General features: G+C 50.3%; 1 protein-coding gene across 1 annotated transcript in view; it reads right to left on the reverse strand.

Moving 5' to 3' along the window:
• Positions 1–15,949, reverse strand: part of SMO (smoothened, frizzled class receptor) — a 28,777-nt gene that overhangs the window by 7,039 nt on the left and 5,789 nt on the right. Inside the window, exons 3-8 of the mRNA XM_032238800.1 lie at positions 15,774–15,949; positions 11,965–12,137; positions 10,213–10,432; positions 7,719–7,842; positions 5,542–5,634; positions 1,452–1,560 (exon numbers count right to left, since the gene is read on the reverse strand). The exon at positions 15,774–15,949 is cut by the window's right edge and continues 34 nt beyond it. Of these exons, the coding sequence (XP_032094691.1) occupies positions 1,452–1,560; positions 5,542–5,634; positions 7,719–7,842; positions 10,213–10,432; positions 11,965–12,137; positions 15,774–15,949 (895 nt within the window). The remainder of the gene's footprint in view (positions 1–1,451; positions 1,561–5,541; positions 5,635–7,718; positions 7,843–10,212; positions 10,433–11,964; positions 12,138–15,773) is intronic.

Below are 15,949 nucleotides of genomic sequence, written 5' to 3' on the forward strand. Positions count from 1 at the left end.
TCGACCCCTGTTCTTTAGCTCTTCCCTTCGCCTGGCAGTTCTGTGCATGCGCACACTGGGAACAGGCTCCAGCTGTTCTTCTGCCCCACTGATGTCCGACTCCGAAGGCAGCTGGTAACTGTCATACGGCCCTGGCCCCCTCTCTGCCCCTGACACAGAGCCTTCATCAGAGCCTTCCCCAGACTCCAGGACTGGCCCAGGTTCCTCCCCAACCTCCTCACTGTCCAAATTTGCCGCCAGCTCTTTTTAACCACTGGCGGGCCAGAACAGATTTGATTGAAGTCGATTTAAATCACAATGTAGATCACAATTTAAATCATAATATTTAAAGAGCAATTGTCATCTTTGTCCTACAACGGCTCCTCCTCTGACCTTCTGTTGACCCACTGACCGTCCCGTTCACTTTAACGGGACAGCTGGGGATGCGGCAGGGACGCCACCAGGTGAGGGACGCGGCGGGCAGCAGGTGAGTGGATGCCCGCTAACGGGCGCTGCCCTGATGCATCCGGAATGACAGGTGCCCTTTAATATTATATTTATAAGCTGCTTGAAAGGTTCCACTTTCATTTCCACTGCTCGCCCTTCCTCACAGACATTTCTCTCCGGTCAATCATCTAGAATGTAGCGTACATAGAAAAACAAAATTACCGTATAAGACGCACTTGTGCCCCCCCCTCCCAAGTGGGTGGAAATGCCTCTGCATCTTATAGAGCAGGGAGGGCGAAAATACCAATAGCAATAGCAGTTAGACTTATATACCGCTTCATAGGGCTTTCAGCCCTCTCTAAGCGGTTTACAGAATCAGCATATATTGCCCCCCACAGTCTGGGTCCTCATTTCACCCACCTCGGAAGGATGGAAGGCTGAGTCAACCTTGAGCCGGTGAGATTAGAACCGCCGAACTGCAGATAGCAGTCAGCTGAAGTGGCCTGCAGTACTGCACCCTAACCACTGCGCCACCTCGGCTCTTCGGAAGAGGGAGCACGCTCGCTCGTCTGGGCAAGGGAGCTGAGGGAGCTGGTCAGGGCACGGGCACTCACCCAAAAATGAACTTCCAGTTTCCGGCGCACTCATGCGTGCCAGCCAGATAGATTTCTAGGTTTCTGGCGCACATGTGCGTGCAATGATCAGCTGGCTGGCCCGCATGCACACCCAGGGAAACGGAAGATGGGCTCCTCCAGTTTCCAGCACGGCCGCTCGCACAAGGGATAGCTGATCGTCGTGCGGGCATGCGTGCCAGAAACCCAGAAGAGGAACGGGCGACGCAGCGCGTGCCATGCAACCTGGTTCCGCGTGCCACTTTGGGCACACGTGCCATAGGTTCGCCATCACGGTTATAGAGTGAATGTTGCCGAAGTCCTCCCCTCCCCGCCGCTTCCCCCCACTCCCTTCAGCCTCTGCGTTAAGCCAGAGACGCTCGGAGTGAGGAACGTCGGCGGCTCTCGACTTACAGCACGTACTCCCGGAAGCTGCGCTCCCACTCCGCCTGGTTGAAGAAGTCGTAGAAGTGGCAGCCGAAGGTGATGAAGACGAAGCCGAAGGCCAGGAAGCCGAAGGTCCCTGCGAAGGAAAGGCGACAGTCACGAGGCAGGGGTCTACGGTTCCACCACAAAACCGCATTGGACTAAACCGTGCTCGACAAAACCGCGTAGCTGACGTCATCAACAGCGCGACAACAGCGCGGAGACAGAAGCATGCTGTAAACGCTAAACCTAAAATTAACCCCTAAACCTAACCCTAAACCTAACCCTAACCCTTAACCTAACCCTTAACCTAACCCTAAACCTAACCCTAAACCTAACCCTAAACCTAACCCTTAACCTAACCCTAAACCTAACCCTTAACCTAACCCTTAACCTAACCCTAAACCTAACCCTTAACCTAACCCTAAACCTAACCCTTAACCTAACCCTAAACCTAACCCTTAACCTAACCCTAAACCTAACCCTTAACCTAACCCTTAACCTAACCCTAACCCTAACCCTTAACCTAACCCTTAACCTAACCCTAAACCTAATCCTTAACCTAACCCTAAACCTAACCCTAAACCTAACCCTTAACCTAACCCTAAACCTAACCCTTAACCTAACCCTAAACCTAACCCTTAACCTAACCCTAAACCTAACCCTTAACCTAACCCTAAACCTAACCCTTAACCTAACCCTTAACCTAACCCTAACCCTAACCCTTAACCTAACCCTTAACCTAACCCTAAACCTAATCCTTAACCTAACCCTAAACCTAACCCTAAACCTAACCCTTAACCTAACCCTAAACCTAACCCTTAACCTAACCCTAAACCTAACCCTTAACCTAACCCTAAACCTAACCCTTAACCTAACCCTAAACCTAACCCTAAACCTAACCCTAAACCTAACCCTAACCCTAAACCTAATCCTTAACCTAACCCTAAACCTAACCCTTAACCTAACCCTAAACCTAATCCTTAACCTAACCCTAAACCTAAACCTAATCCTAACCCTTAACCTAACCCTTAACCTAACCCTAAACCTAACCCTAAACCTAACCCTTAACCTAACCCTTAACCTAACCCTAACCCTAACCCTTAACCTAACCCTTAACCTAACCCTAAACCTAACCCTAAACCTAACCCTAAACCTAACCCTTAACCTAACCCTAAACCTAACCCTTAACCTAACCCTTAACCTAACCCTAAACCTAACCCTTAACCTAACCCTAAACCTAACCCTTAACCTAACCCTAAACCTAACCCTAAACCTAACCCTAAACCTAACCCTAACCCTAAACCTAATCCTTAACCTAACCCTAAACCTAACCCTTAACCTAACCCTAAACCTAATCCTTAACCTAACCCTAAACCTAAACCTAATCCTAACCCTTAACCTAACCCTAACCCTAACCCTTAACCTAACCCTAAACCTAACCCTAAACCTAACCCTAAACCTAACCCTAAACCTAACCCTTAACCTAACCCTTAACCTAATCCTTAACCTAACCCTAAACCTAATCCTTAACCTAACCCTAAACCTAACCCTTAACCTAACCCTTAACCTAACCCTAAACCTAACCCTTAACCTAACCCTAAACCTAATCCTTAACCTAACCCTAAACCTAAACCTAATCCTAACCCTTAACCTAACCCTAACCCTAACCCTTAACCTAACCCTAACCCTTAACCTAACCCTTAACCTAACCCTATCCCTAAACCTAACCCTTAATCTAACCCTAACCCTAACCCTTAACCTAACCCTAAACCTAACCCTTACCTTAACTTGAATCGGCTTGCTTTCAAAGCGCTATTTAAAGCGCCCTTCTTTCTCCGCGCTCGCTGTTGTCGCCCTGTTGATGACGTCAGCGACGCAGTTTAATCGGGTGCGGCTTAGTCGGACGCGGTTTTGTCGTGCCACGGGGGTCTACAACCTGGGCCACTTGAAGACGGGTGGACTTCAACTTCCAAAGTTCCACAAGTCTTAAAATATCCAAGGTTGGAGACCCCTGGTACAAAGGGACCACTGACCTTGGGGAGGTCCTGAGAAGCGGCTGCATTCGTAAGTGAGGCTGAACTCCCTCCCTGCTTTAGCTCGTCAGCCAAGGCACAATTGGCAGAAGCATAAACAATGGAGTGATTTGATTTATATGGCACCATTTGTTATTGTTTATAAACAACTCAAGGTGGTGAATATTCATTATATTGCTTCCTGGTTCTTTAATTGCCCTTTGATTGCCCAACATGTCTGGAGAGGGAAAGAGGGAGAGAGAGAGGGAGAGAGGGAAAGAGAGAGAGGAAGGGGGAGGGACGGAGAGAGAGGGATAGAGAGAGGGGAAGGGAGGGAGGGAGAGAGAGAGAGGGAGAGGGAAGGAGAGGGAGGGAGGGAAAGAGAGGAAGAGAGAGGGAGAGGGAGGAACGGAGAGAGAGGGCTAGAGAGAGATGAAGGGAGGGAGAGGGAGGGGGAGAGAGGGAAAGAGAGAGAAGTAGAGAGGGAGGGAGGGAGGGAGGGAGGGAGAGGGAGGGAAGGAGAGAGAGAGAGAGTCTGCCAGTTGTCATGCCTGCTGTCATGCCTAAGGCGGGACTAGAACTCCCAGTCTCCTGGTGATTGGCTCAAAGTCTGCCAGCTAACTTTACAATAATACAATAGCAGAGTTGGAAGGGACCTTGGAGGTCTTCTAGTCCAACCCCCTGCCTAGACAGGAAACCCTATACCGTTTCAGACATATGGCTATCCAACATCTTCTTAAAGACTTCTAGTTTTGGGGCATTCACAACTTCTGGAGGCAACTTCTGTTCCACTGATTAATTGTTCTCACTGTCAGGAAATTCCTCCTCCGTTCTAAGTTGCTTCTCTCCTTGATTAGTTTCCACCCATTGCTTCTTGTCCTACCTTCAGGTGTCTTGAAGAATAGTTTGACTCCCTCTTCTTTGGGGCAGCCCCTGAGATATTGGAAGACAGCTATCATGTCTCCCCTGGTCCTTCTTTTCATTAAAGTAGACATACCCAGTTCCTGCAACCGATCTTCATATGTTTTAGTCTCCTGTCCCCTAATCCTCTTTGTTGCTCTTCTCTGCCCTCTTTCCAGAGTCTCCACATCTTTTCTACATCGTGGCCACCAAAACTGGATGCAAATATTCCAAGTGTGGCCTTTCCAAGGCCTTATAAAGTGGTATTAACTCTTCACCTTGTCTTGATTCTCTCCCTCTGTTGATGCAGCCTAGAACTGTGCTGGCTTTTCTGGCAGCTGCTGCCCACGGCTGACTCCTATTTAAATGGTTGTCCACTAGGACTCCAAGATCCCTCTCACAGTTACTACTATTGAGGAAGGCACCACCTATACTGCACCTGTGCATTTTGTTTTTCTTGCTTAAATGTAGAACCTTACTCTTTTCACCCTTGAATTTCATTTTATTAGCTAGTACCCAATGTTCAAGTTTGTCAAGATCCTTCTGCATCTTAAGCCTTAAATCTTCTGGAGTGTTGGCTATTCCTGCCATCTTGGTGTCATCTGCAAATTTGATGAGTTCCCCATTTATTTCCTCATCCAAATCATTGATGAAGATGTTGAAGAGTCCTGGGCCTAAAACAGAGCCTTGGGGTACTCCTTTCATAATTAAGACGGGACTAGAACTCACTGTCTCCCAGTGATTGGCCCAAAGTCTACCAGCTAACTTTCATATTTAAGACGGGACTAGAACTCACCGTCTCCCTGATTTTAGCCTAGTGCTTGAACCAGTAGACCAAACTGGCTCCATGAAGTAAATGAATTCCTTAAGTAAAGGCCTTGATTCACACATATTGACCCAATGAGCTCAACCCTTCGGAGAAAGCATCCTATGGAAACTCAGCGTTTGGTGCAAGCAGTGGGCTAAATGGTGGCTTGTTTTAATAATGGCTTGCTAACCCAGCTACAGGGGCTGAATCAACCCATGAAGGAACAAGCCACGTTTCTCACCATCACAACCAGGCACTCGGGAGACTTGGTCACAACAAGCCGCACCGTGAGTTGACCCCCTCATTTCAACTCCCCGAGCTACAAATATTTTCCTTTATGGCTGCCTCTACTTACCCAGGCGTAACATGGTCTCGTTGATCTTGCTGGCTGCCTTCTCGCTCAGGAGGCCGGGATGATTGCTTTTGATGGAGAAGAGAGTCATCACTCCTGGGGGGGGGGGGAGAGAGGGCATTTATGAGGGCCTTTGTAGAGGAAGGAGTGGCAGAACTGAGGGCGGCGTCAAAAGAGGAATCAGTCTAGCATCCCTACGTAGCCACAAGCAAACTAGGCCCAACCTCCCTTAAATGCCACGGGCCCTTATCTAACTCATAGCACAGGGGTGTTCAAACTTGGGAACTTTTAAGACTTGTGGACTTCAACTCCCAGAATTCCCTGCGGAATTCTGGGAGTTGAAGTCCACAAGTCTTAAAAGTTCCCAAGTTTGGATGCCCCTGTTACAGCAGCTGCCAGCAGCTGTTGGCTGAGAAGATTCCTCCGCATGGGCTTTCAGCAACAAAGCGGTGTAATCGGGACCTTCATGTACTGATCTGGTCCTTCCTCCCCGACAGCCTTGCAACCTTGACGATCCGAGGAAGACCAACAAGCAGATCGGGTGTCCTCGCCTCTGCCAAATATTTGTCAAAAGCAACAACCAGAACCCCAAAATCTGAAATGAATTTTCATCGAATGAAAAAAAGGGCAGAAACAGGCTGCAATGCTGCATTCTAACCACTGCGTCACCACAATCCATCCATCCATCCATCGTTCCTTCCTTCCTTCCTTCCCACTTAGCAATAGCACTTAGACTTATATGCCACTTCACAGTGTTTTTATAGCCTTCTCTAAGCGGTTGACAGAGTCAGCCTATTGCCCCCAACAATCCGTGTCCTCGTTTTACTGACCTCGGAAGGACGGAAAGCTGAGTCAACCTGAAACCAGTCTAAAAGTGCATTTTAGAAATCTTTTTTTTTAAAAAATACATTGACAGGCATTTCTAAACTTCCGTTTTCACCGTATCCTGACTGGGTGTCCTGAGTATAGATTAATGAGAGGGGGGAAACAACACCGTGAATTTCAACAACTGCAGCATCGGTCTGCAGCGTAACAAAAAAAAAAATTGAGAAAAGCAGAGGGGTGTTTGTGAATACTGTATTTTTCGGAGTATATGACGCACTTTTCCCCTCCCTAAAAGAGGGTGAAAGTTTGGGTGCGTCTTATACACTGAATGTAACCCTGCCCACTCACCGTCCCCCTTTGGCCTCTGCCTCCCCAGCAATTTGCCTCCTTGCAGCAAACGGGGAAAATGGGGCTCGCGGAGGCTGCAATATGTTATACTAGCAATCCCTGCAGCCTGAAACAGCTGATGATCGGGAGGCCCGCTTAAACTGAAAGTGAAATTTGCCGTTTGCTACAAGGAGGCAAATTGCTGGGAGCCAGAGGAAGATTTTTTTTTCTTGTGCTAATCAGGCTGTTTGCCGTTTTCTGCAAGGAGGCAAGTCAATAACTATAAATGCCTATAGATTGTCCAAATTATTAGACTTATTTTTTAAAGTCTGCTTTATTATTGTTCTAGACAGCTTAACAAAATGAAGAAGCTTTTTAAAACAAGTGCTTGATCTGAAGAGGCCCAGTGCTGTTGCATCTTCTTTTAAATAGCAGAGAATGACGTATATTTCCAGAAAGCCACCTCAAGTTTAACAGCATCTGTACGAGTATAGTCTGAAATGTAACACCACAAACAGCGTATATTGTCTGTTCTGTTTGCTGTTTGCTGCAAGGAGGCAAATTGCTGGGAGGCAGAAGCAGATTTTTTTCTCTTGTTCTCCTCCCCAAAAGCTAGGTGCCTCTTATACTTCGGAGCATCTTATACTCTGAAAAATACGGTACTTCCTGAATGCCTTGTTAATTGGATTGGATTGGATTTATTACATTTATATGCTGCCCTTTTCCCCGAAGGGGACTCAGGGCGTCTCACAATTCAATCAGGGAAGGGGGTACAGACAGGGGGATAAAAAGATGAGACGTAACAATACAAAATTTAAAAACACACAACAACCATACCATTCGAGAAGGGGGGCAAAACTCTTTAGCCCCAGGCCTGTCGGAACAGCCAGGTTTTAAGGGCTTTGCGGAAGGCCTGGAGGGTGGTGAGGGTTCGAATCCGCACGGGGAGGTCGTTCCAGAGGGTCCATCCATCCATCCCTTGAGCGAAAAGGCAAGGCAAGGAATCCAGAGGGGGGAGAAACACTCACCTCTGATCAGAAAATAGCCCCCGATAATTAACACCAGGCCGATGGGGGCCAGGACGAACCCCGCGCGATAGTGGTAGTTCTTGTACCCCACAAAACAGATGCCGCTCACCGAATCTCCGTCCACCTGGAACGGTTAGAAAAGAACAACAATCAAATCAACTTCTCATCTCTCGTCCGTTAACTCCCCTAAACACAGGGAGTCCTCGACGTACAATGGCAACGGAGCCCCCCCCCCCAAATGTCCGTGGTTAAGGGAAACGTTGTTTGAGTGAGTCTTGCCACAATTCTGCAACTTTTCTTACCACAGTTGTTAAGTGAATCGCTTTGGGGGTTAATGAGTTAACCCGGTTGTTAAATGAAACCGAGGCTTCCCCACGGACTTTGCTTGCCGGGAGGTCGCAAAAGGGGATCATGTGACCTTGGGGCATTGCAACCGACATAACTACGAGTCAGTTCCCAAGCGTCTGAATTATGATCACATGACCATGGTCGTCAGTGTGAAAAAGAGTCGTGAGTCACTTTTTTCCAGTGGCGCTGTAACTTCAAACAGTCACTAAATGAATTGTCGTAAGTTGAGGACTACTTGTATCATCATCATCATCTTCATCCTTTAACGACCTCATAATCCCTTGCGGGATGGAGTCTGGCAACTGAATGGAGCTAGCAGATTGTTTTAATGGCCGGATGCCTTTCCCTGTCGCCAATGCGGGGTTTTGTTCGGCAGATACATTCTCATCATGCTCAGAGAGAAATATCTATACCCCTCAGACAGGGTTCGCAACTTGGGAGTCCTCCTGGATCCACAGCTGACCTTTGATCACCACCTGTCGGCTGTGTCCAGGGGGGCATTTGCCCAGGTTCGCCTGGTGCACCAGTTGCGCCCCTATCTGAACCGGGAGGCCCTCACAACAGTCACTCGTGCCCTTGTGACCTCAAGGCTGGAATACTGCAATGTGCTCTACATGGGGCTGCCCTTGAAGAGCATCCGGCGACTTCAGCTAGTCCAGAATGCGGCCACGCGAGCGATTGTGGGTGCACCTCGGTTCACCCACATAACACCTATCCTCCGCGAGCTGCGCTGGCTACCTGTTGATCTCCGGGTGCGCTTCAAGGTGCTACTTACCACCCATAAAGCCCTTCATGGTAGTGGATCTGGGTACTTGAGAGACCGCCTCCTGCCAATCACCTCCTCGCGACCAATTCGATCACACAGATTAGGCCTCCTCCGAGTTCCATCTGCCAGTCAGTGTCGACTGGCGATTACACGGAGGAGAGCCTTCTCGGTAGTAGCTCCGACCCTGTGGAACGATCTCCCCGTGGAGATCCGTACCCTCACCACCCTCCAGATCTTCCGCACAGCCCTCAAGATCTGGCTATCCCGTCAGGCCTGGGGTTAGATTGTAATCCGTCCCCACCCGAATGAATGAATGTTGTGTTTTACTTTTAATTATGCATTGTTATATGTTTTACTGTTTGTGTTCCCCTCCCTATGGATTGTAAGCCGCCCTGAGTCCCCCCAGGGAAAAGGGCAGCCTATAAATAAACTTTCCTATTCCTATTCCTATTCCTATCTGCCTCTACTAGGGATTGAACTCACAGCCTCCTGAGTATGAGGTGAGAGCTTCACCTCTAGGCCAGGGATTGGCAACCTTAAAAACTCAAAAAGCCATTTGGACCTGCTTCCCACAGAAAAGAAAAAAAACCGGGAGCCACAAAACCTGGGTGGGCGTGGCCAACTCGACATCACTCACCCCTCCCCGTAACCACGCCTACCCAGGTTCTGTGGCTCCCGGTTTTCTTTTTTTTAAACAGACGTGTCTCTGAAGTCATGGAGGCAGCGAGAGGAATATGGGGAGACACGCGGCTTTCTCTCTGCCCTAAAACACATGCTGGGCCAGCTGCGGTTGATGCCGCTGTTCCCACCGCCTCCGTGGCTGCTTGCTGCTCTTGCAGCACCTCACGCAGCGCACAAACCTAGCGCACTTCACAATGAGGAAGACAACGCCCCCTCCTCCTCCCTCTGGAGTCCATTACGACACAGAGCACCGGCTGCAGCCGGCCCAGCCGGTGTCTCGTGGCGGAGGAAAGCCGCCCATCTCTCCCAGTGGCCGAGGTGCACACAGCACCAACAAGGGCCAGAACAAGAGGCAAGTAGAGGGGCTACTCCCGCTCTGGAATACGGAGCGAGTCTACATCTGCCACCGTCGCTCTTCTCTTCTCAGGGCAGGCGAGGAGTGAGTGGGAGGGGAGGGAGAGGGGCAGGGCCAGCCAGTGGTGGGACCATCCAACAGGGAGCCACAGGAGAAGGATGAAAGAGTCTCATGCGGCTCTGGAGCCGCACATCGCCAACCCCTGCTCTAGGCCACCGCACCACTCGAGGGAAACTGAGAGTCAACCATGGCTCCTGTGGGAAGAATTCTAGAATCAAGGTGCCGCCACCAAGAAGACCCCGCTCTCCCCCCAAAGCTCCCCTGAGCTCCTCCAGCACCGTTACCTGTGCCACCGCCAAGATGGCCACCGTGAGGACAAAGGGGATGGACCATGTCACCAGGTGGAAGTAGGACGTCTTGCCCGCCAGTGGCTGGTAGGTGGTGCCCAGCGCCTTAAAGGAGGTGTGCCAGGCGTACGTCAGCATGACGAACCAGATCACCCCGGACATGAGGGAATAGTAGACAATCACAAAGATGATCACGCAGGAAAGGGTCTCGTTGGAGCTGTGGACAGAGAGAGAGAGAGAGAGATGGGAGAAGGAGGAGAGAGACAGAGACAGAGAGAAAGAGAGAAGAGAAGGAAGAGAGGCAGAGAGTTAGAGAGAGAGAGAGGGAGAGAGAGAAGAGAAGGAAGAGAGAGAGAGAGAGAGAGAAGGAACAGAGATAGACAGAGAGTTAGCGAGAGAGAGAGACAGGGAGAGAGAGAAGAGAAGGAAGAGAGACAGAGAGATACAGGGGGAGACAGAGTTAGAGAGAGAGACAAAGAGAGAGAGAAACAGAGAGATAGAAAGAGAGTTAGCGAGAGAGAGAGACAAGGAGAGAGAGAAGAGAAGGAAGAGAGGCAGAGAGTTAGAGGGAGAGAGAGAAGGAGAGAGAGAAGAGAAGGAAGAGAGAGAGAGAGAAGGAACAGAGATAGACAGAGTTAGCGAGAGAGAGAGACAAGGAGAGAGAAGAGAAGGAAGACAGAGAGAGAAGAGAAGGAAGAAACAGAGAGAGAAAGAGAGTTAGCGAGAGAGAGACAAGGAGAGAGAGAAGAGAAGGAAGAGAGAAGAGAGAGAAGAGAAGAAACAGATAGAAAGAGTTAGCGAGAGAGACCAGGGGAGAGAGAAGAGAAGGGAGATAGAGAGAGAGAGAGAGAAGGAAGAAACAGAGAGATAGAGAGTTAGCGAGAGAGAGGAGAGAGAAGGAAGAGAGACAGAGAAACAGTGGGAGACAGAGTTAGAGAGTGACAAAGAGAGAGAGAAGGAAGAGAGATAGAGACAGTTAGAGAGAGAAGGAAGAGAGACAGAGATAGAGAAGGGAGAGAGGCACAGAGAGAGAGAAGTAAGAAACAGAGAAACAGAGACAGAGAGACAGAAAGAGACAGAGTTAGAGAGAGAGAGAGACAGACAGGGAGAGAAAGAGGAGAGAGACAGAGAGGAAGCCAATGAACTATAGCTTTTGTGCAAGGAATGCCAACCTGCTCTAGATCCCTTCAAAAGTTCTCCAGATGCCTTCAGAAGTGAGTGAAACACTCTTCTGTCCCTTCCCAAGAACCATTCTTGGTATTCTAAATCAGGGTTACTCAACTTTAGCCACTTTAAGATGCCTGGACTTCAACTCCCAGAATTCAACACTCCAGCCAGTCCACAGAGAAGGGGAGGAGTAAACATCTGTAGTCCAATTGTGGTTGGACACCAGTTCCCATAAGCCTGGGCCACAACGAATGGGGTGACTGAGAATTGGAATGTTTTGGGGTGGGGTCTCAAAGGTGCTTTTTCAAGAAGCTTCCTCGGTTCTCAGTGAATGACTACAAGGAATCAAAGTCCTTCCATTCTCCACCATTCAGCCAGAACTGAAGAGGCTTCTTGGATGTGAAGCGAAACCTATTCAAAGAAAAACAAGCCCAGATGTCTTTTAAAAAAGCACCTTGAAGACAAACCATGATTATCTCCAAAGAGACCAGTATATCGGGGGAGAGGATCTCTGTCGTGTTTCGTGGGTCCAGCTCAGTGGCAAGGAGTTCCCCGGGCAAACCCCACCACCCCTGAACCTACGTGGGCTCTCCCAAGCGCATGGTGCCGTCCGCCCGGCAGACGATCTCGCCGCGGGCGCCGTCCATGAACTGGGCCAGCCAGCCGATGCTGCCCATGAAGAAGCAGGCGTTGACGTAGAAGAGGATGACGGCGGGGTAACGGTTCGAATTCCTCCAGTCGGCTAAGAAGGTGGCCTGGTTGGGAAAAGCACACAGAGTCAGGGGGAAGTGCTTTTAGGCCATCCTGCGCCTTCCAGGTGTGCTAGCAGGAGGCGGTGAGTTCTAGTTCTGCCTTAGGCATGAAAGCCGGCTGGGTGACTTTGGGCCAATCACCAGGAGACGGTGAGTTCTAGTTCTGCCTTAGGCATGAAAGCCAGCTGGGTGACTTTGGGCCAATCACCAGGAGACGGTGAGTTCTAGTTCTGCCTTAGGCATGAAAGCCGGCTGGGGGACTTTGGGCCAATCACCAGGAGACGGTGAATTCTAGTTCTGCCTTAGGCATGAAAGCCGGCTGGGGGACTTTGGGCCAATCACCAGGAGACGGGGAGTTCTAGTTCTGCCTTAGGCATGAAAGCCAGCTGGGGGACTTTGGGCCAATCACCAGGAGACGGTGAGTTCTAGTTCTTCCTTATGTATGAAAGCCGGCTGGGTGACTTTGGGCCAATCACCAGGAGACGGTGAGTTCTAGTTCTTCCTTATGTATGAAAGCTGGCTGGGTGACTTTGGGCCAATCACCAGGAGACGGTGAATTCTAGTTCTGCCTTAGGCATGAAAGCCGGCTGGGTGACTTTGGGCCAATCACCAGGAGACGATGAGTTCTAGTTCTGCCTTAGGCATGAAAGCCGGCTGGGGGACTTTGGGCCAATCACCAGGAGACGGGGAGTTCTAGTTCTGCCTTAGGCATGAAAGCCAGCTGGGGACTTTGGGCCAATCACCAGGAGACGGTGAGTTCTAGTTCTTCCTTAGGCATGAAAGCCAGCTGGGTGACTGAGCCAATCACCAGGAGATGGTGAGTTCTAGTTCTTCTTTAGGCATGAAAGCCGGCTGGGGGACTTTGGGCCAATCACCAGGAGATGGGGAGTTCTAGTTCTGCCTTAGGCATGAAAGCCAGCTGGGTGACTTTAGGCCAATCATCAGGACACTGTGAGTTCTAGTTCTTCCTTATGTATGAAAGCCAGCTGGGTGACTTTGGGCTAATCACCAGGAGACTGGGAGTTCTAGTTCTGCCTTAGGCATGAAAGCCAGCTGGGTGACTTTGGGCCAATCACCACATAACATCATCAGTGTCAGAAGGGGAGAGGAGGAGGAGGAGGAGGAGGAGGAGGAGGAGGAGGAGGAGGATTATGGGGTCCTTGGTGCTGTCTGAGTTTTGTTGTTCTCTTGCAGGCATTTCATGACCCAACTAGGTAACGCCATCACAGCCCCAAGACAGTGGGATTGACACTTAGTTTACATACAAGTGGTTTGCCCCATCAATGTTTGTGGAAATCACAACGTTCCCACCAACCCTGGGCCAATCCACTCATATATAAACAGAGCAAACCCCTCTCCCTTCTAGCACGGATGAGGTTACCTAGCTGGGTCATGAGATGTCTGCGAGAAAACCACTAAGCCCAGAGAGCACCAGGGACCCCCCACAGTCCTCCTCCTCCTCCTCTCTTTCCTTCTCCTCCATCGCATCCTCCTCCTCCTCTTCCATCATTACAAACCCCCTCCCTTCCAGCACTGATGCTGTTCCCTAGTTGGGTCATGGGACGTCTGCAAGAAAACTACCAGGCTCAGAGAGCACCAAGGACCCCCCACAGTTTAACCCTCAGCTACAAATATTCTCTGCTATTGGAACACAGCCATCAAGACACAACAGGTTGTACACACCCAACCACGGTGCCTGTTTTAAAATAAGGTAGGGTGAGTGTTGTGGCCCAGCAGGAGCCGTTGGAGGTGCCACCAGACTCCGACAGCGAGGGGCCCGATGAGTCGGCTCTGGAGGATGTGGAGGACCCTAGACAGGGTTCCGACTCTGAGCAGGGCGCAGAGAGGCTGGTTGGCCACCAGGAGGCGCCTGAGCCTTGGACCAGTGGGGAGGAGACAAGGGAGAGTGATCAGGACATCAGCAGTGAGGAGGAGCCAAGGGAGTTGTTCCTAGATGCCCGGCATCGGAGAGCTAATAGGCGTAAGGAACAATTACACAGTTACAGGAGGTAACTGCACTCAGCTGGTGGTCATTAGGCTCCTCTCCAGACTATAAAAGGACTGCTTGTGCACATGCCCCTTTTGCAGAAGTCAACGCATTAACTAATGTTGGAGAACAGTATTGTGAGCAGGCTGGATTGCTGCCAAGGCTTGTCTGTCCTGGTTTTCTGCCAAGGACCTGTCTGTGTATTAATAAATTCCATGAAGTATCTTTGGCTTCGAGTGCTTTGGTGTGGAACGAGGGGCGTCAGAACAGATGAGAATCCACACCAGCCGACTGTTCTGACCCAGGCTTCCTTCAAAAGCCAGAAGCGGAGTCTTGGACCCGGCAAAGCCCCATTTACGCGACTGAATTCCTCTCATTCACAGTCCGCAAGGCTTAGCAAACAGTCTTTCCGAGGAATGTTTATCCACACGCACCTTATCTCGTTTGGCGAGCTGCCAGATAACTAGTTTCCAAACACCGGGCAAGGCAAAACTTGGCACAGAGTTTCTTATAGTCACAAACAGAACTTTCCCTTCTTGAAACGACCGAAGGGACGAATTGTTTCCTGCAAAAGCCCCCTCCCCATTCGCTCCTCTTGGGAGGGGCCAATCACCTCCACGTGTGGCTTTACTCCCAAGTCGGCCCTGCTTTCGTAGTTGTTCTTGTCTTCCGGCAGTTCTACGCATGCGCACAGTGGGAAGAGGCTCCAGCTGTTCTTCTGCCTCACTGCTGTCTAGCTCCCTCTCTGCCTCCGACGCAGAGCCCTCGGCTGAGCTTTCCTCAGCCCCCCAGGACTGGCCCGTGTTCCTCCCCAACCTCCTCACTGTCCACTGCCCAGCAGGTCCCACAAATGTGAACCAAACAAGAATCTTGGCCAAGGTTCTAGGTGGGTTCACATTCGTGGGACTACCTAATTATGGGTTTAGTTAGGTATAGAGCAACGTGCTCTACATGGGGCAGCCCTTGAAGAGCATTCGGAGACTTCAGCTTGTCCAGAATGCAGCCGTGCGAGCGATTGTGGGTGCACCCACGTTACACCTATCCTCCGCGAGCTGCACTGGCTGCCTATTGGTCTTCGGATACGTTTCAAGGTGCTAGTCGTCACTTATAAAGCCCTTCATGGTATTGGACCTGGGTACTTGAGAGACCGCCTGCTGCCAATTACCTCCACTAGACCGATTAGATCCCACAGATTAGGCCTCCTCCAAATTCCATCCGCCGGCCAGTGTCGACTGGCGACCACCCGGAGGAGAGCCTTTTCTGTGGCTGCTCCGACCCTCAGGAACGATCTCCCCGTGGAGATACGCACCCTCACCACCCTCCAGGCTTTCCGCAAAGCCTTAAAAACCTGGCTGTTCCGACAGGCCTGGGGCTGATGAGTTCCTATCCCCGCTCAAATGGTGTAGCTGTTGATTGTTTTTAAAATTGTGGTGTTGTGTTGTCCGTTGTTTTTCTTTTTTTTCCTGTTTGTCTCCCCCCCCCCCCCCCGGACTTGGTTTGTGAGCCTCCCTGAGTCCCTCTGGGAATAGGGCGGCATAGAAATACAATAAAATCGAAATCGAAAAATTGAATTATAAGTCAGGGGGGGCCCTGATCAAATCCCACCCTCCCTCTCGTCCACGCCAGGCGTGGCTCTCCCCCCCCATGCTCACCAGCGTGAAAAAGGTGCAAAAAATTGTGACCGAGCTGAAGGCGGCGATGTAGATGTGCATCTCGCGATGTTCCTTCTGGGTGAAAAGGGGGTTCTGGCATTGGATCCCACAACCTTCCACATCCTCGTACCAACTCTTGGGGTTGTCGGTCTGTACCAGTGGGGCTTCGCATCGCC

Source organism: Thamnophis elegans, unplaced genomic scaffold (assembly GCF_009769535.1).
Source record: "Thamnophis elegans isolate rThaEle1 unplaced genomic scaffold, rThaEle1.pri scaffold_89_arrow_ctg1, whole genome shotgun sequence".
NCBI classification, from domain to species: Eukaryota; Metazoa; Chordata; class Lepidosauria; order Squamata; family Colubridae; genus Thamnophis; species Thamnophis elegans.